Genomic DNA, 25,386 nt, shown 5'->3' with positions numbered 1-25,386 from the left:
GCATTCCCCCACACTTCCCTGTACAGCAGCAGCATTCTCTCCTTCCCTGAGCAGCAATATTCCCCCCTTTCCCTTTGTAGCAGCAGCATTCCTTCCCTTCCCTGTGCACCCACCCTTGCCTGTTCCCCCTGTTCCCTTCCCCGCCCATCAGCTCCCCCTGTGCATCTGCTCCCCCTGTCCATCTGCTCTACTTGCCTCAAAGAAAAGCGCTGCACCGCGCTGTTGCTGGCCTCGGTGTCTTCTCTACATTGCGGCCAACCCTAGCGGAAACAGGAAGTTGTGAGAGGGCGGGCCGCAGTGGAGAGAAGATAGTGAGGCCAGTGGTTAACGTTGTGAGTAGGCGAGAGGGAAGAGGGAGAAAAATAGATGGCGGCAGGGGGATTTGGAGGTCGGGGCACGTGCGGCAAGCCGCCACTTGCATCTGAAGATTTTAAAAAGGCGATTGGCATTGGGGCGCGTCCGCTCGCACCTGAAGATTTTAAAAGCTCCCCTGGATCGGTCTGCCCAGCTCCTTACCTTAGTTGAAAGGCGCAGCGGCGACGCCTCTTCGCAGGAGCAGGGCAGACCGAAGAACAGCACGGCCGACAGCCGCCTTGTCCGACATCCGCCTCGGGGGAGGAGAGAGAGTGTTTCGCGCGCATGCGCACTCCTATCTGAATTGCCCTACAGCGCACGGAAAATTGAACACGCGATGGGAGTGCGAATGCGCGGCTTAGCCTTTTATTATATTAGATGCATTAGTAGAGCGTTTTATGTAATGTGTGTACCTTTTTATGAACAAATAGACTTGTGTTTGCATTTGGTATATTGACTTTTCAACACAAGCAATTTATTTTTGAGCTCCTAATATTGTTCTACTACTAAAACAGACCAAAAATGGGACACTTTAGAAATTGAAAAGTGCATAACACAATAATTATAGCCAGTGATAATAAACACAATAGTATCAGTACAGAAAACAGAAGGTAACAAATAGTAGTAAGCCAGAAAACTACCCAGATAAGGCTTTTTTAATCTATTTCATAAGTCTAAGGCCCTCTTTTACAAAGGCGCGCTAAGCATTTTAGCGCGGATTTAGCGCACGCTGAATCAATGCATGCGTTAACTGATAATGCATCCATAGGATAGCATGCATGCGTTGGTGTCTAGCGTGCGCTAAAAAGCATAGCGCACCTTTGTAAAAGAGGAGGTAAATCTCAAGCAAAGAATAGCACAATAGATGATCAGTAACTGGGTCTTTTTCTACTACAGGAACTTTGTAGCTCACTGCAACATTTCTTCCGAGGTCCCTAGGACACTGCCAGGGTCAAACTCATCAGCTATCTTATGGTTTAAACTTTGCTGCCTAGTAAATCCCCACAGTCCACAGAACCTGTGCAGTGTAAACCATGGCATGACTGATGGGGAGAAAGGCGTTGGCTGTCTCCCATAGGATTGACATGGACAGTTTGTCAACACATTGCCTTTCCATTCCCAGAGCGCCTCACGTTACAGCACGGTTGCAAACTAGTAGGAGTGAGCAGGCCCGAGGAGAGGGAGGTGCGGCTGGTACATCGCTCTAGGGCCTATGAAGCTCAAGGGGGCCCAATGAAGCCCCGAGAAACATCACGAAAACCGAAATGCGTCGCCTCGAGAAGGAGACGTCCTTACAAACTAAGACAAAGAACGGTTTCGAGAGCTTTCGCCTACAAGATCACGAAGCGTTGAGTGAGCGCTAAGCAACAGAAGGCCCGCATCGATCTGCATATTCTGTTGACAATGCCTGCCACCGTCACCTCTGCAGAGCGCTCATTCAGCAAGCTAAAGTTGGTAAAAAAATGTTCTAAGATCCACTATGTCACAAGCAAACTAGTAGATTTAGCAAGACTCGGTATTGATTCTGATCTAACAAAGCAGATTAATTTTGATTCTGTAATTCAGAGTTTTACTAGGAGAAAGGCCAGGAAAGCACCTTTGTTTGGCAGTCAAATAAATGCTATTATAAATGTCTTTTACTATTATAATTACTTTATTATTACATTTATATCTATACATACTTATCTAAATGTATCAATGTAATCTATGATTCTTAGAAATAAATAATATTCACACAAATGTGTGTAGAATTTTGTATAAGGTCCCACATACCTTCTTTATACCGGGGCCCGGATTTCCTCTCGGTGGCCCTGGGAGTGAGCATTTCCCATGCAGCGGAAGATTTGTTTTAGTGCTTTCCAGCAAAAAAAATAATAAGCGGGAAAGTTTTAATTTTTGGCTAGAAAGAATTTGAGACTCAAGGAACAGTCGGCTGGGTTTCTTCTGGAAGGAGGAACTAGGCTAGCACCACATGAGAAAATCAGAGTTTTCTTACCGAGTCAGACCGAAGGTCAATCTAGCCCAGTATCATGCTTCCAACAGTTGCTAATCCAGGCCACAAGTACTTGGCAGAATCCCAAAGAGCAGCAAGTAGAGGAGAGGGGAGAGCCCTGGAGAGCTGTGGTACAGTTACACAGGACTTCAGGTATCGGCATGTTCTAAAAGTTATAGGAATTCCCAAAACTCAGCAATGGGAGAAATTGGCACAGTGAATCCAGGAAACCCTGTCTAAGGGTTTCCTGGATTATGTTTATGCACTTTTTGCTACACTTATGATTTTAAAGGGTTTGAGGCTTGCGCAGATGAGGACGGAGCTCAGGCATTGGTGGAATAAGGCATTATGACATCACAATCTGAGCTATAGAATGTTGCTACTTAGGATTTTAAAGTTTCTGAGGCTTGTGCAGATGAGGATAGAGCTTAGGCACTGGTGGAATGAGGCATTATGACATCACAATCTGAGCTCTAGAATGTTGCTACTCATGGCTTGTGCAGATGAGGACGGAGCTTAGGCACTGGTGGAATGAGGCATTATGACATCACAGTCTGAGCTCTAGAATGTGGCTACTTATGATAAGTGTTTGAGGCTTGTGCAGATGAGGACGGAGCTTAGGCATTGGTGGAATGCGGCATTATGACATCACAGTCTGAGCTCTAGAATGTGGCTACTTATGATAAGTGTTTGAGGCTTGTGCAGATGAGGACGGAGCTTAGGCATTGGTGGAATGAGGCATTATGACATCACAGTCTGAGCTCTAGAATGTGGCTACTTATGATTTTAAAGTGAATGTGGGAATAAAGCCACCCAGGAAGGGCTTGATTCTGTAAACAGTGCTGTAAGTTAGGGGGCAGTAAGTGCTCTACTGTCGCCTAACTTAGGCTGGCTTTTATCTAGCTGCACTAGAGGTTTATAGCGTGAGCTGGTGTGGTAAATGCTCTGACAGTCATAGAATTCCTATGAGCGTCGGAGCACTTATCTCGCCGGCCCGCACTAAAAACCTCGATCATAACTTGATAAGAGGGGGTAATTGCTTTAATTGACTTTAATTCATACAATAATTGTGCCATTAAAACTCATTTTAAAAAAAGTAGGTGCCAGAATTGCGTCTACAGCAAAGGCACCTAATAGCACTTATGGTCAAAATGGGAATGATTATGGAGATGACTTTAGGCACCGTTAGCCACAATTCTCAGTCAAACTTGGGCACCGTTAATGTAGGCCTTTAAAACTCGGCACAATGTCAATAGCGCGCAGTACAATTGTGCCCTGAAAATTCTGCTCTGTCAAATGTGCACACTGACAAGTGCGCACATGAAGGGAACGGGATTTTCGGGGCGCAATTGTCAATGTAGTGGGGGGGGGTGGAGGGTTGTGGCAATGTTAAAATTGAGATGGCATCGACATCCCCTGAATGAGAACATGATTTTAATGTGAGTGGGATTCCCCCCCCCCTCCTCACACAACACCTCAGAGCGGAAGAGCCAGGCAGCGCAACTTTTAAGTATCTTGGAGGGTTCCCCCCCCAGACCCCTCCCTCAATGGGAGCACGAAGACTTCTAAGTGTATTGGGGGGTCCCACACACACACACCCTCAGAGCACAAACCAAGGAAGGCCAAAGAGTGGTGAAAGCAGTAGCGCACATTTGTCCTGCATGCAAGTGTCAGGGCGTGATTGTCAGCGCGCCAATGTCCAGTGCGCTTTTGACAGGTCACCTTAAAACCCTGGCCTACATTACTGGCACCTAAAGTTTTTTCTGTAGCTACAATTCTGTTTACGGCACCTAAGCGCGATTGATACACACGCGGAGCCATTTTTGTAGCCGTCGCAAAAGTAGGCGCCGTGTACAAAATCTGGCCCTAAATGTACAAAGTCCTTTCTGAGGAGGACATATTGTTAACAGTAAAGAATTTTGTTCTGATATTACCGTGCATGTGGAAACTTTTTTTGTTCTTGGATTGGATTACATTACATTAGAGATTTCTTTTTTTTTTTTTTTTTTAATTAAGCTTTATGAAAAGATACAGTCCAAATATACATTCAGATACATGTACGACATCGGGATCTCAAAATTAATAACACTTAGTGTAACACAGCAGTAACTACAATCAACTGTAATTAGGTTTGAAATCTTCTAAGAGATCCAAAGTACTTGGACTGCTTATAAGAAAACAGTAAAGAAAGAAGGAAGGAGAGAAAAGAGAAGAAGAGAGAGAAAGACAGGAGTGTCTATGAAAGAGAACTAACATAGGAGTCTAAGAATTTCCAAGGCGAGTTGCATAGTGTCATGTTCATGGATAGTCGAGCAATATTTTTCTTCTCATAAGCATATGATTCAAATTTATGATACATGCACAAAGATTTCCACCAAAAAGTATAATCCAATGATGAAGAGGATTTCCAATTCTTTAATATATGCATAAGGGCAGTCACAAACATAGTGTCAATAAGTTTAGGAGGACAATTCGAAAGAACAAAGCAGGGGTGTTGAGATCTGAGAATTATAATATCCAAGGAAAGTTCATCCGAACAGTTAGTAACGTGCTTTATAGTGTCCCAAATGCGAGACCAGAAGGAGCGAACTGGAGTACAGTGGAAGAGCATATGATCAAGTGTTCCGGCCTCCTTCATACAATTCCAGCATACAGAGTCTTGTTTAAGGTTGGCTTTCCACATCCGAAAAGGAGTCCATACCGCATTCCACATGACGAAGAACATTGACTGTGAAACTCTGGAGGATAAGAGAGGACGATTTGTCGAGGACCAAAAAAGATCCCAGTCAACATCAGTAAGAGGGGTTGTTAGTATGGATTCCCAGTGTTTCATGGAATGAGGAGAAAATATAAAGGAGTTGTCCCTTAGTATGCTGTAAAATAAAGAGATTGCTTTGCCCTTCGATATAGCCAGTAGAGACCAATGGCGTATAGTGTGAATGGATGACTCAAAGTCAAATCGTAGGGACTGAGAAGATATTGTTTCAGTGAGGGAAAGCCATTGAGAAAATGTGGAAGGAGGTAATAAGTATGTAGAGCAGAGTGTATTGAAAGGAACAATAGAGGTCTGAGTAATTATTTGATGAGGAAACCACAGCCCAGCCCGCTGCCATCTTTTCCATGAAAGTGATTTTCCATTGTGTTGGAGTTTGGGGTTGTTCCAAATAGACACAAATGGGCTATCTTTGATTGAAATTTCTGCTATCGCATCTAATAGATGAAGGGCATGCTGCGTCGCACTCAACAGAGAGTATCTTCTCAAGTGTCTAGGGATTGGAATTGTTGCCATACAAGAGACATGTAGTGGTGTACATATAAATCGTTCTATCTCAAACCAAGCTGGAGGGTCCTGGGAACAGGAGTCAGTGATCCAATAAACTCCATATTTAGCCATTGATGCAATATAGTAAAAGTAGAAATCTGGTAAATTTAAACCGCCATGAACTTTGGAGGCTTTCAATTTGGCAAGAGCAATTTGAGGCTTTTTCTTATTCCAAACAAATTCAGAAATTTTTTTATCCAACCATAGAAAAAATGTTTTCTTACATAAAGATGGGAGCATTGAGAGGATATAATTTATTTGGGGGGCAAGAGTCATTTTGATGGAAGCAATCCTGCCCCACCAAGATAAATACCAAAATAAATAAATAATACATTAGAGATTTCTATTCCGCCATTACCTTGCGGTTCAAGGCGGATTACAAAAGAGTTATAAATGGTGGGTTACAATGGAAGATCATTGGTCATTTCTAGAGAAGGTAAAGTTTCAAGTTCAAGTTTCAAGTTTATTTAAATTTGATGGTTCGCTTAACATTTCTAAGCGAATTACATAAGAAAATACAATTGGGGTAAAAACATTAAAAAAAAGAAAATTAATATAATTGTTATTTTAAGTTAAACAGTGCTTTCTTATCTGACAATACGGACAAAACTGGATAGGATTGGGAAAGAACATTAGGGAAAAAAAGTTACAATATTTTGTTTCCTAGATAGAGGAGAAGAGAGTTGGAGGGGGAAGGGTAAAACAATAAGGTTGGGATATAAGTAAAATCAGAAATTTTTAAATTATCAGAGAGAAAAGAAATTTTTTTTTTTTTTTAGAGGTTAAATACAGCTTTAAAGAGGAACGTTTTTAAATTAATTTTAAATAAGCTGAGATCTTTAATATTTCTAATGTATAAGGGGAGTGTATTCCAGATAAGCGGCGCCTTGACTGAGAAGATATCGTAGCGTCTAGTTCCTATTATTTTTAGTGAAGGGACCATTAATAGCTCTTGAGTATTAGACCGGAGAAGACGATTTGAGGTGTGTGGAATTAGAAAACGGTCAATAAACTGTGGTTCATTAGTAGTTATTGTTTTGAATACTAATAAAGCTATTTTGTATGTTATTCTTTGGTTTATAGGTAACCAGTGTGAATCTATTAAATAGGGAGTTACATGTTCATATTTTTTCCCATGATGGATTATTTTAATAGCGATATTTTGTATTATTTGTAGTCGTCTTTGTTCCTTATATGTAATATTTAATAACAATGAATTACAATAATCTAGTTTAGAAATTATGAGAGAATGGACTAAAATATTTAATGATTTTGGCTCTAAGTACTTAGACATTGAGCGAATTAAACGCAGACGATAAAAGCAACTTTTGACAATATTATTGATGTGTTCCTGGTAAGAGAATTTAGCATCAATTAAAGAGTAGATCAGGTAGTTTCTGTGTGGCAGGAAGAGGGAGGGATGTTAGGACTGTTTCAGGAATTTCTTGAAGAGCATAGTTTTTATTTCTTTTCCAAAATTCTTGGGGTAGTTATCAGTAGATTGGAGATCTGGTTATCTAGTTTTGCTGCTTGAATGGCTAGGAGGCCATCGTATAGTTTTTTTCCATTTAACTTCTATGATCGGGGGGTGGGGGGTGAATGGGGTGTTTCACATTCCCGGGGACCAGAAGCAAAATTTCCCCTTCCTTAGCACCAGAACACTTCCAGTATTATCTTGATAGTGAGGACAGGCAGGGATAATACAAGCACTTCATTTTTATAAGTCAATAGCTTTTCATAAGGCCACGAAAATATTTTACGTTATCTTTAAATGATTGTGCTTTGAGCACATCACACACCAAGACATACACACTTATGCACCACAAATTACAAGTAATCTGCTTCAAGGTAACATTATAAAGAAGCTGTTATTTAACCAAACTAGGCTCGCGTATTTCATAATGTCATATCTGTTTAGCTTTCAAGCAAAACGTATGTTACAGTGAATATTAATAATCAGCCTTCAGAGAGCCGGTTACTGTTATCACAGCTGTACCATTCCATCTGATTATGCAAGTCGAGTAAACATAACATTTCAATTATATTGCCAAGAGTTAATTTGCACTAGTCAAAAATCAAGAGGTTTACGTTATAAAACGGAGACATGAAGTGAGTCATTCCTCCTTTTGTAGTTCTAATAGACAAGCGTTGATGCAAAAGTGCCGGAAGAACTTTAACCATGAAAAAGTAGGAGGCCTGTTGCCATAGTCTTTCTATGGTATGTGGGTAGGGGAGGTATCTTTCTTCCCTTTAGAAACACTCCAGTCATCCTATGTATTAAGCCCTATTAGGCTGGCAGCTCCGACAGGCTACAGGACTCGGAGCGGTTTAAAACATGGGATGGCTGGAGCAAGCCCAATGGATACACAGAAGACATTATCTTTCTTCCAAATTTGTCCCCGTCCCTGCAGGAATGCAATATCCCCATCCCATCCCTGCAAGTTTTGTCGCTTATCCCTGTCCCTTCTCCATTTCTGTAAGCTCTGCCTTAATCGCAAAAGCCTCAAACACTTATGATCTTTTTTTTTTTTTTTTTATTAAATCATGTATATTGAGAATTCCAACAGAACCCAACAACAATAACATAGCATACAGAAGGACATAAACATTAATCATGTAGGGAAATACAAACAAAGCTGAGAACTCTTTTTTCTACCTCGCATGGCATTATGCTACACTTATGATTTTAAAGTATTTGAGGCTTGCGCAGATGAGGACGGAGCTTAGGCACTGGTGAAATGAGGCATTATGACATCACAGTCTGAGCTCTAGAATGTGGCTACTTATGATTTTAAAGTGTTTGAGGCTTGTGCAGATGAGGACGGAGCTTAGGCGTTGGTGGAATGAGGCATTATGACATCACAGTCTGAGCTCTAGAATGTTGCTACTTATGATTTTAAAGCGTTTGAGGCTTGCGCAGATGAGGACGGAGCTTAGGCATTGGTGGAATGAGGCATTATGACATCACAGTCTGAGCTCTAGAATGTTGCTACTTATGATTTTAAAGGGTTTGAGGCTTGCGCAGATGAGGACAGAGCTTAGGCATTGGTGGAATGAGGCATTATGACATCACAGTCTGAGCTCTAGAATGTGGCTACTTATGACTTTAAAGGGTTTGAGGCTTGTGCAGATGAGGACGGAGCTTGCAGCAATGAGGTAGGGACAGGACGGGAAAATGAGTTCCCGCGGAAACCGGGAAAAATTTGTCCCTGTGTCACTCTATTCCACAAACCTCAATAGCAATGAGGCACAACAAGCAGAGCAGATAGGTGATGGTGGATTTTACTAATTTAAACTTTCCCAATAGCCCATGAAACTGTTCTTCAAGTGTGTAGAATCTTCCTGTGCAGCTGGTTAGCATGATGGAATACAATGAGAAATTTTATTTACCACTTACAGCCTAAATGGTTCACATTCAGGTACTGTCTGCCCCAGTGGGCTCACATTCCATTTAATGTACCTGGGACAATGGGGGATTAAACGGCAAATTCTATAAGAAGCGCCCAAAAGTTAGGCACCTAGTTAGGTACTGATCAGTGCGATTCACTAAATAGTACCCAATTTTACTTGAATCGCGCCCAACAAATAGGCCAGCCCATGCGAGCGCCTAAGCACGCTTAAGAGCAGCGATTCTGTAAGAAGGCGCCTAACACGTAGCCACGCCCACGCCTAATATGCTTAGCGCCTATTTTTTTGAAGGCCACCTAAATTTTTAGAGGCGCCTTGTTACAGAATCGCGTTTTTCTCGACAGGCGCCTATGTTTCAATCAGGGCTGATTAAAAAGCTTAATTGGGCTTGTTATTCAATTTAGATAGGCGCCTATCTAGTTGGGCGCCTCAGAAATAGGTGCCTAACTTTAGGCGTTGGTTACAGAATTTGGGCCTAGGTGACTTGCCCTGGGTCACAAGGAGCAGATTGGATTTGAACCCACAACCGCAGGGTGCCGAGGCTCTTGCTCTAACCACTGCACCACACACTCCCCAGAATGATTAGGCCTATTGAAGATGCTCAGTGAGAACACGCCTGACCACTACGGGAACCACACTTATTCATTCCATCATCGCACACCAGAGCACACCACCAGGGTTTGCTGTTAATTCATATAAAAAGTAGGTGCCGCGAGTCACAATTCTCAGTCAAACTTGGGCCTCATGAATAAGAACATAAGAAGTTGCCTCCGCTGAGGCAGACCAGAGGTCCATCTCGCCCAGCGGTCCACTCCCGCGGCGGCCCATCAGGCCCATTGCCTGAGCAATGGTCCCAGACTATCCCTATAACCTACCGCTACTCCTATCTGTACCCCTCAATTCCTTTATCCTCTATGAACCTAACCAAACCTTCTTTGAAGCCTTGTAACGTGCTCCAGCCTATCACAGCCTCCGGAAGCGCGTTCCATGTATCCACCACCCTCTGGGTGAAAAAGAACTTCCTGGCGTTTGTTCTAAACCTGTCCCCTTTTAATTTCTCCGAGTGCCCCCTTGTACTTGTGGTTCCCCATAATCTGAAAAATCTGTCCCTGTCTACCTTTTCTATACCCTTCAGGATCTTGAAGGTTTCTATCATGTCTCCTCTAAGTCTCCGCTTTTCCAGGGATAGGTTACATATTTGGCGAAGTGGCTCTGCTATTTCGTTCCATAGTTCCTTGAGTACCCTTGGGTGAATGCCGTCCGGACCTGGCGATTTGTCGCTCTTTAGTCTGTCTATCTGCCTGAGGACATCCTCTTGGCTTACCTCTAGTTGGACCAGCTTTTCATCCCGATCCCCATTTACGATGTCCTCCGGTTCCGGAATATTGGATGTTTCCTCCCTCGTGAAGACTGACGTGAAGAACTTATTTAACCTGTTAGCTATCTCTTTTTCCTCCTTTACCACTCCTTTTTTGTCTCCATCATCCAATGGCCCCATTTCCTCCCTTGCCGGTTGCTTCCCCTTCACATATCTGAAGAACGATTTGAAGTTTGTTGCTTCCCCCGCCAGTCTCTCCTCATATTCTCTTTTAGCTTTCCTAACCACACGGTGACACTCCCTTTGGTGTTCTTTGTGCTCCTTTTGGTTGTCCTTTGTTTGGTCCTTTTTCCATTTTTTGAACGATGCTTTCTTGTCACTTATTGCCTTTTTCACTGCAGTTGTTATCCACACTGGGTTTTTTGTTCGATTTTTTTTGCACCCCTTCCTGAATCTGGGGATGTACAGGTTCTGTGCCTCATGCACCGTGCCCTTTAAAACCAGGCACACCGTCACTAGCGCGCAGGACAATTGCGCCCCAACAATTCCGCTCTGCCAAATGCACGCGTCGACAATTGCGCACATGAAGGGAGCGGGATTTTCGGGACGCAGTTGTCAGTGTAATGGGGGGGGTTGTGGCAATGTTAAAATTGATGGCGTCTGCATCCCCCCCGAATGAGAGCGCGATTCTAGTGTGGGTGGGGTTCCCCCCCCCTCACACAACCCCTCAGAGCGGAAGAGCCAGGCAGCGTGACTTTTTGTTTGCAATTTAGTATCTGTAGCTACTTAACAGCAAAGTCTTTTGCCTCCTGACGACATTTTAAGCGAAATATGGACTTACATTGAGAGCAAGTTCTTTAATATTGAGAACAAGGTTTTTACAGCCAGCAGCGAGGATTTAGAGTTTCGGTGGATGTTTTGCAACCTGCTTCAATAAAAATTTGTGTGTGGGAGGGGGGAATTCACTTTCAGTCTATCTCATGGACTCAAATACTTATATGCAGATAAGTGAATTGTCTTACTTTTAATATGAATTTCTTAAGTTCAACATTTTTTTCCTTAATTTTAGTGCAACAATAGCATCCCCAACCCAGCAGAGCATCAACAAAAGCCTGGCCCCAGCACATTCAGACATCAGACTAAGAATAGCAATTCATTAAACTCCAAATTTTTCTAAAAATAAGGTAAGGTATGTTTCCTAACTGCAGCTATTTCCTCATACTTCCATACTAAACAAATAGCATTCCACCAGGCATTTTCAGATAAGGCACTGGGGAGGTACCTAAGGCTCTGATTGGCCAAGATGCCTGGGATGCACCGCCCAGGGGAAGGCCTGCCATTTTGAGGTGGGCCTACTGGCTGGAGGGAGTAGATATCCCTCCAGCCAGCCATCGTAAATAAAATAAGGGGGAGGGAGCAGGAGGGGGTCATCGGAGACACAGGGGGTTTCGGGGGTCATTGCTTGGCAGTGGGAGGGAGTGGGCATCTCTCCCGCTGCCATGGGGGGGTGCTTGACTCCGCTGCTGGGAGGGAGTTGGCATCTCTCTCATTGCTGTGGGAGGAGGGTGCTTGGCCGGAGTGGGAGGGAGTGGGCATCTCTTCCGCTGCCGTGTGTGTGGGGAGGGGAGTTGCTTGACTTCAGCAGCAGGAAGGAGAGGGCATCCCTCCTGCCTATTGTTGATTGGATGGGGGATTCTAATTTTTGCATTTATTCTGCACATGTGCCTATTGCTGTCATCAGCGATGGGCATATGCAAATATATTGAATTTTCGCTACTCAACGCCAACCTCATTTACACGCAAGGTTTTTTGATAACGACTCACCTTTTTGAAATTGCTACAATAACGCCTGCAACAGCGGCCCATCAGATTTTACCGTGAATAGGCATGGTAAACTTAAGCATGGTTAGGCGTGCTAATGTGAAGGTATTCTGGAATATGGTTTGGCACAAAGTTCAGGATGTGTCTGCATTTCAAACTGAACTGACCTATAAAATTGTTATTTCATGGTCAACTGTTCTTCCAGATTTACTGCCGAAGGGTGAGGTTAAGTTATTTGTCCCCATTTTACAAAACTGCAGAATTTTTTTAGTACCGGCCACAGTGGTAACAGCTCCAACGCTCATAGAATTCCTATGAACATCAGCGTCTCAAGGGCGCGTTAGACATGGACATCTTGCAGCGATAATCATTTTGCAAGACATCCTGGATGGAACTTATACATTTGGAACTAGACCTGTTGTAGAAGGGTTTAAGTACCACAAAGGTGCCCAAACTGACAAGATGGCCATTGCATGCTTCAAGGTAAGACATCCCCACACTCCCCCAGTGCTTGCTGACCCCCTTCCACCACACAAAAATGAGAACAAAAAGGTACACACCTGCATACGTACATACATACAGCAGCATCTGGAATGGGGAAGCCTAGTAGAGCATCACAGGTATCTTAAGTAGCCTTGTGTATGGGCTAGTGAACCACAGAGAGGAGGACCCAGGCCCATAAGACACTAACCACTATACCGTATTTTCACGCATATAACGCGCGCATTATACACGGTTTTACAAACCGTGCATAACCATGTGCGTTTTACGCGTGAGCGCGTTTTACAACTTTCTTTTTACATAGTTCCCCCCCCCCCCCCGACGTCCGATTCACCCCGCAGGACCGCTCGCACCCCCACCCCGAAGGACCGCTCGCACGCACTCGCACTCGCACCCACACCCCCACCCACACCCCGAAGGACCCGCTCGCACCCCCACAGCCTCCCGACCCCCCCCCCCCATCATGGAGAAGCTCCTACCGTTGTCCTGCTGCTTCCTCTTGGCGGTCCCGGCCATTCTGTGAGCCCTGCGTCTGTGCTGCTTCCTCTTCCGGCGGTCCCGCCCTTTCTCTGACATCAGAGAAAACTCTCCTCTGGCCACCCTGACTCTCCTTTCGCCCGCCCCGACTCTCCTCTCCCCTTTGAAGTCCTGTCCTCACCCTGAAAGCCTGATGCCCCCCCCGCCGTCTGATTCACCCTCCCCGCAGGATCGCTCGCACCCCCACCCCGAAGGACCGCTCGCACCCCCACAGCCTCCCGACCCCCCCCCCCCATCATGGAGAAGCTCCTACCGTTGTCCTGCTGCTTCCTCTTGGCGGTCCCGGCCCTTCTGTGAGCCATGCGTCTGCGCTGCTTCCTCTTCCGGCGGTCCCGCCCTTTCTCTGACATCAGAGAAAGGGCGGGACCGCCGGAAGAGGAAGCAGCGCAGACGCAGGGCTCACAGAAGGGCCGGGACCGCCAAGAGGAAGCAGCAGGACAATGGTAGGAGCTTTTCCATGATGGGGGGGGGTCGGGAGGCTGTGGGGGTGTGAGCGGTCCTTCGGGGTGGGGGTGCGGGTGCGAGTGCGTGCGAGCGGTCCTTCGGGGTAGGGGTGCGAGCGATCCTGCGGGGAGGGTGAATCAGACGGCGGGGGGGGCATCAGGCTTTCAGGGTGAGGACAGGACTTCAAAGGGGAGAGGAGAGTTGGGGCGGGCGAAAGGAGAGTCGGGGTGGCCAGAGGAGAGTCGGGTCGGGCGAAAGGAGAGTCGGGCAGCGACGGGAGAGTCGGAGCAGCATGCGCGGTATATGGGTGTGCGCGGTATATAAAAATTTCTTTACATAAATTACAGTTTCCCGCGCGCTATACCCGTGTGCGTTTTACACGGGTGCGCGGTATATGAGTGAAAATACGGTATTTATGGTAGAAAATGTGAGCCCCCCCAAGAAAAAAACCACAAACCCTACTCTATTGCCATATATGTGCCACCTGCAGCCATAAGGGCTATTGGGGTTGTTATTAATAATTTTTTACCTAACTTATTGTTTTAGCCATTTATGTTTTGCCTATCCTATATCAATTGTAGTTCTTCCCCATCCGTCCCTTTGTTGCCGTATGTCTGTGCAAGTCACTTGTTTTCCCTGTTTTAATATACGTCTCAATGCAACTGTTTAACTTGTTTTTATGTAATTTTATTATGTTAACCGCTTAGAAATTAGATTAAGCAGTCAAACAAATATTTTAATAAACTTGAAACTTAAACAGGTGGATATAGTGGGTTTTGAAGGTATTTTGAGGGGCTCACCATAACCTATAAAGGAATTCTGGTGACGTTCACAGCAATGCCCTCTAAGGTGCCCCACGGCTCTGTCGCCATGTCTAGGTGGCCAGTCCATTACAGACTGGCCCCACCCATGTCCAAATGATCTTGAGCTGGGCATTTGGAAGTTGGACAAAATTTTGTTCAAAAATGTGGTTATAAAGATAGACATCCTGGTAATCTGGGCATCCCAAAGGCCTGGATGTCTAGATAGAAGATTAAAAAAAAATAATAATAAATTCTAAATGTATGGTGGTTTGTCTTTCGAAAATAGGAATTTTCTTACTGCCGACTTTATGTCCAAATCGAACTTAGACGTATGTTATGGAAATGTCCCTTCATGTGCACTAGATACTAATCTATAAGGGAGCACCTATGTGCCAAAGTGCCAAACCGCAAGGGGCATACATGTGGGCGGAGCATGAATGAGCCATGGGCAGGTCTTCCAATTACACATGCTGTTCATAGACTACTTAAACCAAGATCTGCCAACAGACATGGCATAAGAGGGTGCATCTACACCTGGGTGCGCCAGTGCCAACCTTAGGTACATTAGACAGACTGTGAGCCCACTGGGACAGATAGGGAAAATGCTTGAAGTATCTATATGTAAACCACTTTGAGTGTGGTTGTAAAACTACAAAAAGGCAGTACATAAATCCCAATCCCTTTCCTTATTCTATAATAGAATTCTGACACCCCCCCCTTCCCCCTCCTAGGTGCTGTTATAGATTTGGCACTAAGCACACTGCATTGAAGCACCTAGACCAGGGGTAGGCAATTCCAGGCCTCAAGAGCCACAGGCAGATCAGGTTTTCAGGATATCCACAATAAATATCATCACCATGCGTCACCAGGCCGTGCCCAAGCAGGTATGGCCGAGAGAGCCCAGCTTTTATATACGTTTTGTGAAAAAGCAAAAAGTGAACAACTAAACTTAAATACAGAAAGTGAGTGAAAAGCTCACGAGGCGGGGTGTCAGATATGACCAATCCAAGCAATAGTGCTTTCAGAGGTCTAGCAGTTCTTCATTCATCCCCCTCCGTCCTCACATATATAGAGTAATTTTTTTAAGTTTTTATATTCATGTGTGTCTTCTTATATATAACGATTTTTATATATATATATATTCATGTGTATATTCAAAAAGGTTTATCTTATAAGAACTTATCTTCAATTCATGATAGGCATTGATAGAGCATGTCTTATGTTCCAACATTCACTTAGTGCTCCCCTCTGCCGACGCGTTTCGCGGAGCTTTGTCAAGGCAGGGGCACTGCATAATTGAAAATATCCTAAATGTATTGAAGAGCGGCTTCTGAAAAATGGCCGCGGCGTCTGATTTCACTCACTAATAAAGGTTACCCCCTGACGTCATCCCTAAAGGTTAGAAACTGAGGTCAACCTGCGCTAACCAATCGGACGTTTCATTTAACCCCTCCGGGGCCATGGAATTCAGCATAAACATCCATCTGAGTTCTTTTAAATTCAGGTTTTTTTCAGTGTTACCTCCCTCCCACCCTACAGTAATCATGTCTAGCACTCTCCATTTAAGATCTTTCAAAGTATGGCCACAAACTTTCCAATGCCTAACTAATGGCGAGGTTTCATTATGAGTATGCACCCGAGATTTGTGTTCAGTCAATCTCAGTTTGATCGACCTCAAAGTGCAACCTACATACAGTTTAGGACACGGGCATTGAATGCAATAAATTACCCGATTGGAATTGCAATTAGTCATGAATCTAGAGCGATAGGTCACCCCAGTGATAGGGTGATTCCATATTTCCCCCGAGATAGTGAAGGGGCACCACTGACATTGGCCACACGGAAGATGACACCCAGGTGTTTTAGGTGTAGGATTTCTGATGATATTATGGCACACGTATTCACCAATGTTTTTTTGTCTTCTGTAAGAACAGATGAGGTGGTCGGTCAAGGAAGGAACTGCAAGTTTAGCAACATGCCAATGCTTGTTGATGACGTGAGAAATCCTGGAAGCTAGAGTGGAATATTTTTGAATAAACACAATGTTATCCTCATTATCAGGAGTGTTGTTCTTCTCCTGCAGCAACCATTCACGGTGGGCATATTTAGCCCTAATGTAAGCTCGTTTTACAACATCACGGGGATAGCCCCGTTGATAAAAGTTCCTCTTCATGGCTTTGGCTTGTGTGCGGAATTCCTCAAGGGAGTAACAAATCCTTCGTAATCTTAAAAATTGACTTATAGGTAAACTCCGCCTCAAGCCTATCGGGTGAAAACTGTGAAAGCGGAGCAGACTGTTCCGATCCGTCCCTTTGCGATAAAGGGTAGTCAGTAATTTCCCACTTTCTTTGATAATTTTGATATCCAAAAAGGCCAATTCATGAAGATCACTCAAAGCAGTGAACTGGATATTGACATCCAGCATGTTCAGTTCTCTCACAAATTGAAGAAAGTTGTCTTCCGTGGATGACCAAATGCAAAAAATGTCATCCAGGTAACGTTTCCACATAATTACGTGATCAAATGAAGGCATGTTGTATATCCTTTCATCCTCTAATTTGGACATAAATAGAGTAGCCAAAGAGGGAGCCAAAGAAGCACCCATAGCGATACCATGGCACTGTAAGTAAAACTTCTCGTGAAACCAGAAATAGCTCTTGGTCAGCACTAGAGTAGCCATGTCCATCAAAATCTCAGTCGATAAACAAGGTCGAATCGTTTGTCTACTAAAGATCTCCTCCAAACGAGAGAGCCCAGAGCACACGGCACTGACCGAGCAGCTAATCAGTTCCCATTTGGAGTGGTAGATCAAGTAATGAAAACACCTGGATTGATTCAAACTTAAAGTACTTTATTCCTTTAGGAACTCCAATTTTCAGGGAAAAAAACCCTCCCCTCCCCGAAAATAACCTACATGGTTCAAAAGGGAAAATTGACTTTCAAAAATATATTCCAAAATGGCCTCCCTTAGGCCTGTGTCCCTCCTGGTCCACTCAAACGTCTTACACCAGGGACTGTTTGCCCTGTATTCAGCTGGTTCAAAAATGCTTTCACACAGTTTCTATTCAAAAATTATTACTGGCAGTGTCAGACTGGATCATGCCTCTGAGCTCTTCTGACAGCAGAGCCCAGGGCAGAAGGGACCTCCTCCCACAATGACCATTGTCCCTCCCCAACAGGATCCACAATCCAGTCAAAAAGAAACCAAAAAGGAAAAAATAATATCTAAAAAACACTGCCAGGGCTGTGCAGTGCAAATTGCCACAGCCTAGAAAAACTCAGGTTTTTCCAAAAGAAACTTGCCAAAACCTTCACTTGGCATTAAGGCTCTAAAGTAAACTTCACCAACTTGAGTTTACTGGGGCAACCAGCACCTTTACTTCTTTAGAAAACTAGCTAACTGCTTCAACTTCCAAGTTTGCTATTTGGCAAAGTCCCAGCATAACCTCAGTTCAAACACAATCAGTTTCCATGTCACACAGGTCAGTTTCAGTATTTCCCACTCTAAAGTCCATGACTTCTTCAGGGTCTAAATACTCTTCATTCTCAGAAGTTTCACTTATAAAATCCTCTAACATTTCAAAATCAAAAGGATTAGATCTGACCTGTGTATTCTGTTGAGGTATGCTGCTTCAGTTGCTAAGAACTTGTCTTCCTTCAATACCCTGTTTCCTCTCCAGCTTAGGTTGGTTCCATAGCTGCCCCCCTTTCTGAGCATGGCTGCTGGCCCTTATAAGCCTCAGGATAATGAGCTGCAGGTGCTGCTTGTTCCTGGCTAAAGTAGAGACTAGAAGGTGTTGCCTTGAACTGGGTCCCCCATGAATGTTGTGAGTTGCCTTGTAAACATTCCCCCCTAGGAACACTATTCCCAGCACTACTAGTTCCACCTGCACATTGTTCCCCCTTTCTTAATTCAGGTGAAAACAAATAGGTATTTTCCTGCTCATGACTAAATCTTCACTGACTGGTCCAGTTCTGGGTTGAGGTGTTGGTAGGGTTCTTCCACTTTGAGACAGTATTTTCCCTTGCCTAGCCCTGGGCACAGGCATTTTCTTATCACCCTTCTCAGTCAAAGGGTCTACCCTGTGACAATATGCATGAGATAGATTTGCATCTCAAGGAGGCAGTGGATGAAAATCCATCTCATGCATATTCATTGTGGTTATCCTGAAAACCTGACCTGCTTATGGCTCTCGAGGACCAGAATTGCCTACCTCTGGCCTAGACTAATGCACCAGTTTATAGAGTTGCCCTTTTAGGTTGTAATCTCTTTGGAACAAAAACGTATTGAACCTGAAAAACGTTGCAAACTATCTTCGATTAAAATCGGAAAAGTAGTTTAAATATCTTCAATTAATTAATTAAATTTCCCTTGGGACGTCCCACAGAAGCTGGTAGGATAAGAAAATGACATGAGATAAAACTGGGTGGAAAAAAATTCCTTTTAATACATAATCATAACACCATAAGGAGACTGGAACAAATTATATATCCATTTTCTGTCAGTAACCTAATTACTTAATGTAGGTATATAAATAAATGATCCAACACTTTATTAAATGTTTCAACGTATACTAAATGGCTTACAATATGAATAGAGATAATTGTTATTACTAAGACGTGGCTTGGTAACAATAAATAAAACCCAGTAATTACGAGGGGCCGCTGAAAAGTTCTCAGCCCAACCGACAAAGTTAGGACAGTTTCCATCAAGGGCTATACACTTAAGTCCTGATTCTAGAAAGTCCACCTAAAGTTAGGCGCTGATATCAGCACAGATTCTATAAAACCCAAGCGCCCATTACAGAACCACGCTCAGGTCTTGATTCTATAAAGGGCACCTAAATCACACTTAAATTTAGATGTCCAAACAGTGCTGAGCGCTGCTGAGCACCATTGAGCGCGATTCAACAAAGGACGCCTATCTTAGACGTCCAAATGATGCCTAACTGTAGACGTGCCTTGCAGAATCAGGGCCTCAGTGTCCCAACATTTAGGTATCTCCAATTTATGCCAGGGTTTTCTATGCCTAAAGTTAGGTGCCTTGCTCAGAGCCTAACAGCACCTGATTCACAAAGAGGCACCTAACTCGAAAAGACACCCATGATCAACCCTAACTATGCCCACTTGTAACGTAAGTGCTTTGGGTTAGGTGCCTATATTTTATAGAATTGAGTTAGGTGCCTAACTTTCAATTAGAATGCCGAGGAGCCATGGTTGTTTTTTTTCACTGCCTGAAAAACAGAGGAGTAGCACCATCAAGCAGTGAGTTTGGTTTGGCATTTTTTTCAAAACAGCCGATGGTTTGTGCACAGTATATGTATGGTGGTTTTATTATTTGTAGGTTTCCTGCTATGTGAGCCTTTGCAACCCTGAAGAAGTGGCATGTCAGCCATGAAACGATCACCTCGACGGACACAGTCTGATGAAGACCAGCCAGCACGGTTTCAGCAAAGGCAAATCTTGTTTGACAAACTTGCTGCATTTCTTCGAGGGAGTAAACAAGTAGATAGACAAAGGCGACCCGGTCGACATTGTATATCTGGACTTTCAGAAGGTGTTCGACAAGGTTCCGCATGAACGACTACTTCGGAAAATTGCGAGTCATGGAATCGAGGGTGAAATACTCACGTGGATTAAAAACTGGCTGGAGCATAGGAAACAGAGAGTGGGGGTAAATGGGCAATACTCGGACTGGAAGAGCGTCACCAATAGGGTGCCGCAGGGCTCGGTGCTTGGGTCTGTACTCTTCAACATCTTTATAAACGACGAGCAAGGTGATTAAATTTGCGGATGACACAAAGTTATTCAGAGTAGTGGAGACGCAGGGGGATTGCGAAGATCTACAACGTGACATAATCAGGCTCGAGGAATGGGCATTGACATGGCAGATGAGGTTCAACGTGGATAAATGTAAAGTGATGCATGTCGGTATCAGAAATCTGAAGCACGAGTACAGGATGTCTGGGGCGGTATTTGGAGAGACCTCCCAGGAAAGGGACTTGGGAGTTCTGATAGACAAGTCGATGAAGCCGTCTACACAATGTGTGGCGGCGGCGAACAGAATGCTAGGAATTATAAAGAAGGGGATCACGAACAGATCAGAGAAGATTATCATGCCGCTGTACCGGGCTATAGTGTGCCCTTACCTGGGGTACTGCGTACAGCACTGGTCGCCGTACATGAAAAAAGACATGGTACTACTCGAAAGGGTCCAGAGAAGAACAACTAAGATGGTTAAGGGGTTAGGGGAGCTGCTGTACAGCGAAAGATTAGAGAAACTGGGGCTCTTCTCCCTCGAACAGAGGAGATTGAGAGGGGACATGATCAAAACATTCAATGTACTGAAGGGAATAGACTTGGTAGATAAGGATAGGTTGTTCACCCTCTCCAAGGTAGGGAGAACGAGAGGACAATGTCTAAAATTGAAAGGGGATAGATTCTGTACGAACGTAAGGAAGTTCTTCTTCACCCAGAGAGTGGTAGAAAGCTGGAACGCTCTTCCGGAGTCTGTCATAGGGGAAAACACCCTCCAGGGATTCAAAACAAAGTTAGACAAGTTCCTGCTGAACAAGGACGTACGTTGATATGGCTAGTCTCAGTCAGGACGCTGGTCTTTGACCTAAGGGCCGCCGCGTGAGCAGACTGCTGGGCACGATGGACCACTGGTTTGACCCAGCAGCGGCAATTCTTATGTTCTTATGATTTTGGAAACGGTATTTAGATTAACTTTCAATTAGGCAATTAAGACCGTTACTGAGGTGTCACGTGCCAATATCAGCGCTGTTGTTCCGTTCGTGTAAGCGCCACTAAAGCTGCCTAACATTAGTTGGGCTTTATAGAATCTGGGTCTTAGTCCAGCGATTTTCCACTTTTTTGGTTCTGCATTTTTCCAACAAATGAAAAAAGTGGAAAATCGCTGGATGAAGGGGTCCTTTTACAAAGCCGCACTAGGGCCTTAACGCGCAGAATAGCGCATGCTAAATTCCCGCATGCGCTAGTCGCTACGGCCTCCTTTTGAGCAGGCGGTAGATTTTCGGCTAATGCGCACTACATGCGATAAAACCGCTAGCGCGGCTTTGTAAAAGGAACCCCCAAGTGTATAGCCTTCGATGGAGGCTGCCCCAACTTTATGGGTTGGGCTGAGAAGTTTTCAACGGCCCCTCATAGCAGTGTATCAAAATGCATATATGAATTTCACCAGATTCCTCCTCCTCTAACTTCCGCGGTGACGGGTCATAAGCGCGCCAGACAAACTGGCGCTGATAAATTTGAGCGGACAGTTTAGTGCAAGACATCAGCGTGCCACACAAAAACCTTATTTTAAAGGGCTCCGACAGGGTTGTGTGGGGGGAACCCCCCTCCCACTTTACTGAATACTGTTCACGCTGCCGTGTTGAGGGTGTGTGTGGGGTGTAACCCCCCCCCATATTATACAGAAAACTTAGCTTTTCCCCTAAAAAATAGGGAAAAAGTTAAGTTTCCTCTATAATGGGGGGTTGCAAACCCCCAAAACCACCCCCCAACGGCAGCCGTGAATAGTATTTAGTAAAGTGGGGGGGGGTTCCTCTATCCTACCCCCCACCCCCCGTCGGAGCCCTTTAAAATAAGGTTTTTGTGCGGCGCGCTCAATTGTCCACTCCAATTTGTCAGCGTCTGTTTGTCTGGCACATTTATGATTGTGAACCAACTTCCGCAATGCTCTCTTTTCCTGCAAAGAGTGCAAGGCAAGTTTTAAAGGATCGTTTTCTCTGAATAAACCCCTGGAGCAGATGGAGCACCAGGAAGGGCAAAAGATTTAACAGCCAAAGAAGTAGAAAAGTAGATGATGGACGAGTAAAGAAAAACACAGGAATAGCATCTTTGGGGGGGGGGGGGGAAAGACTAGTTTAGACGTTTTATATACAGATTTTTAAATTGTAGGCCTGATGGTGTATGCTTTGGGGGGGGGGGGGGGTCATCTGCCAGTGTTGATAGGATCGTGGCCGTTTGGCAGTTTTAGGATTAAGAATTTTCCTGCTTGGTTGTCTGTGGTATTGAGTGCACCAGGAATTTTAACTTTTATACTTTTTTTTGTTTTAATGTTGATCCCTCCAGGGACAGAAAATTACCTATTGCGACTTCCCTTACTCCCTCCTGTGGAGATTTTCTTAATTGGTACACATGGATATGCCAAGCACCAGGTCTAAATACCAAACCTCACCTTTTTGGAATGGACATTCCTTCCCCCTTCTGGGTTTTGGCCAGGTACTAGTGACCTGGATTGGCCAACGGGCTACTGGGCTTGATGGACCTTTTGTTTGATCTAGTAAGGCTATTCTTATGTTCCCTTCTTTTGGCTCCTCCCTAGTTTTCACCCCAAACACACCCAGACCGTGCCCCCTTGTTAGGGTTACCATATGGCTCTAGAAAAAGAAGGATGGATTGAGACATCCGAGTTTTACTTCCATTGTGGAAGTAAAACCCGGATGTCTCAATACGTCCTCCTTTCCCTACCCCTTGTTACATGGAGGTACTGCAATCTTAGAAATCCATATCCTGGCTTTATAAAATTGGGATTTAGATGCCCAGGCAATAGGGACACCATAATACCAGTTTTCACATGTCCAAAAACAGGAATAGAGCTTCTAAAATAGCCACCATAAACTCCCAGCCCAGTCGATATGATTTCTGCAACAGGAGCCCCTCCTCCCTGATTAAACCATGCTGACTATGAAACCCTTCGCGCTTAACGGCAGATCTGGAAGAAGTGCAGCAGTGCCCAGAAAATTGCCCAAGTAACGTCAAATGAATTAGACTGAAAGCACTGGAAGTGATCACCTTTCCGAGACTGGTTCATGTTAACTCCCTTTAAAGTACAATGCAAATTTCTTTAAACTCCAGGTAACCTTATTTAAAAGGTTTGCCGTCATCCTTTCTGAACGTTATAAGATTAAGATAGCAAAAGAAATTGTATTTCTGTCTGTCGTAATAACTTTTTTGGCCTACCTGAGGAACACTTTGAGGAAATCCCAGGGAATTCATGTCTTGAAAGGCTGCATCGGTTTTCTCATGGACAAACTCTAGCATCACGTCGGGCAGTCCCTTTTTTTATTAAAAGCTACAACTTCCCTTTTAGCAGCACAAATAACTTCCTTGTTCAGTAAAGTTGGCAAGCAAAACTGGGAGGGGATAAAGTAAATCTCAGATTTCTTTTGTCATTTTTTTTCTTCCTCAAACAGTAGGATAGATTTTGTGCGTGTCATAACACAATGCCTAGACCAGTGGCTCTCAACCCTGTCCTGGGGACCCCTGAGCCAGTCGGGTTTTCAAGATATCCCTAATAAATATGCATGAGAGAGATTTGCATATAATGAAAGTGACAGGTATGCAAATCTCTCTCATGCATATTCATTAGGGATGTCTTGAAAACCCGACTGGCTGCGGGGGCCCCAGGACAGGGTTGAGAACCATTGGCCTAGATTAATAAGCCACATAGCAGCACGCCTGGGCTCTATTTTACAAAGGCAACATAAATACCTTATGTCTTTATAATATTTATAAAATACTAACAAATAAAATAACATAACATAATAGCAGATTTCTAGACTGCATAGCCATGAATTCAATACGGTTAACAAAAGATTATGCTATGAAAAAATACAGGAATAATATAACATACAGAAATCTGCAAAAAGGCACACTTTTCCTTCTAACCCTTCAGCAATGTCACTTACATACATATTGAACAGGATTGGCCCCAGCACCAAACCCTGAGGGACTCCACTAGTCACCTTTCCTTCCTTCGAGCGACTTCCATTAACCACCACCCTCTGGCGTCTGTCCGACAGCCAGTTTCTGACCCAGTTCACCACTTTGGGTCCTAACTTCAGCCCTTCAAGTTTGTTCAATAGCCTCCTTTGATACAGTTCCTCATAGGAGGCTGTTGAACAAACTTGAAGGGCTGAAGTTAGGACCCAAAGTGGTGAACTGGGTCAGAAACTGGCTGTCGGACAGACGCCAGAGGGTGGTGGTTAATGGAAGTCGCTCGAAGGAAGGAAAGGTGACTAGTGGAGTCCCTCAGGGTTCAGTGCTGGGGCCAATCCTGTTCAATATGTATGTAAGTGACATTGCTGAAGGGTTAGAAGGAAAAGTGTACCTTTTTGCAGATGATAACAAGATTTGTAACAGAGTAGACACCGAAGAGGGAGTGGAGAATATGAAAAAGGATCTGCAAAAGTTAGAGGAATGGTCTAATGCCTGGCAACTAAAATTCAATGCAAAGAAATGCAGAGTAATGCATTTGGGGATTAATAATAGGAAGGAACAGTATATGCTGGGAGGAGAGAAGCTGATATGCACGGACGGGGAGAGGGACCTTGCAGTGATAGTGTCCGAAGATCTAAAGGCGAAAAAACAGTGTGACAAGGCAGTGGCTGCTGCCAGAAGGATTCTGGGCTGTATAAAGAGAGGCGTAGTCAGTAGAAGGAAGAAGGTGTTGATGCCCCTGTACAGGTCATTGGTGAGGCCCCACTTGGAGTATTGTGTTCAGTTTTGGAGACCGTATCTGGCGAAAGACGTAAAAAGACTTGAGGCGGTCCAGAGGAGGGCGACGAAAATGATAAGAGGCTTGCGCCAGAAGACGTATGAGGAGAGACTGGAAGCCCTGAATATGTATACCCTAGAGGAAAGGAGAGACAGGGGAGATATGATTCAGACGTTCAAATACTTAAAGGGTATTAACGTAGAACAAAATCTTTTCCAGAGAAAGGAAAATGGTAAAACCAGAGGACATAAATTGAGGTTGAGGGGTGGTAGATTCAGGGGCAATGTTAGGAAATTCTACTTTACGGAGAGGGTGGTGGATGCCTGGAATGCGCTCCCGAGAGAGGTGGTGGAGAGTAAA

General features: G+C 44.3%; 1 protein-coding gene across 7 annotated transcripts in view; it reads right to left on the bottom strand.

Moving 5' to 3' along the window:
- Window positions 1-23,613, bottom strand: part of LOC117369417 (protein diaphanous homolog 3-like) — a 157,707-nt gene extending 134,094 nt beyond the window's left edge. For 6 of the 7 annotated variants that reach the window (XM_033963957.1, XM_033963955.1, XM_033963953.1 and 3 more), the window contains exon 1: window positions 23,490-23,613. In XM_033963957.1, coding sequence (XP_033819848.1) covers window positions 23,490-23,570 — 81 coding nt within the window. In that variant the 5' untranslated portion in view covers window positions 23,571-23,613. Of the gene's footprint in view, window positions 1-18,106; window positions 18,203-23,489 lie in introns of those variants that run through there. The other variant, XM_033963958.1, reaches the window with a different exon arrangement.
- Window positions 23,614-25,386: the final 1,773 nt, after the last annotated feature.

This window comes from Geotrypetes seraphini, chromosome 11 (genome assembly GCF_902459505.1).
Source record: "Geotrypetes seraphini chromosome 11, aGeoSer1.1, whole genome shotgun sequence".
NCBI classification, from domain to species: Eukaryota; Metazoa; Chordata; class Amphibia; order Gymnophiona; family Dermophiidae; genus Geotrypetes; species Geotrypetes seraphini.
The sequence above is the reverse complement of the archived record's forward strand: the minus strand, read 5'-3'. Positions and strand labels throughout refer to the sequence as shown.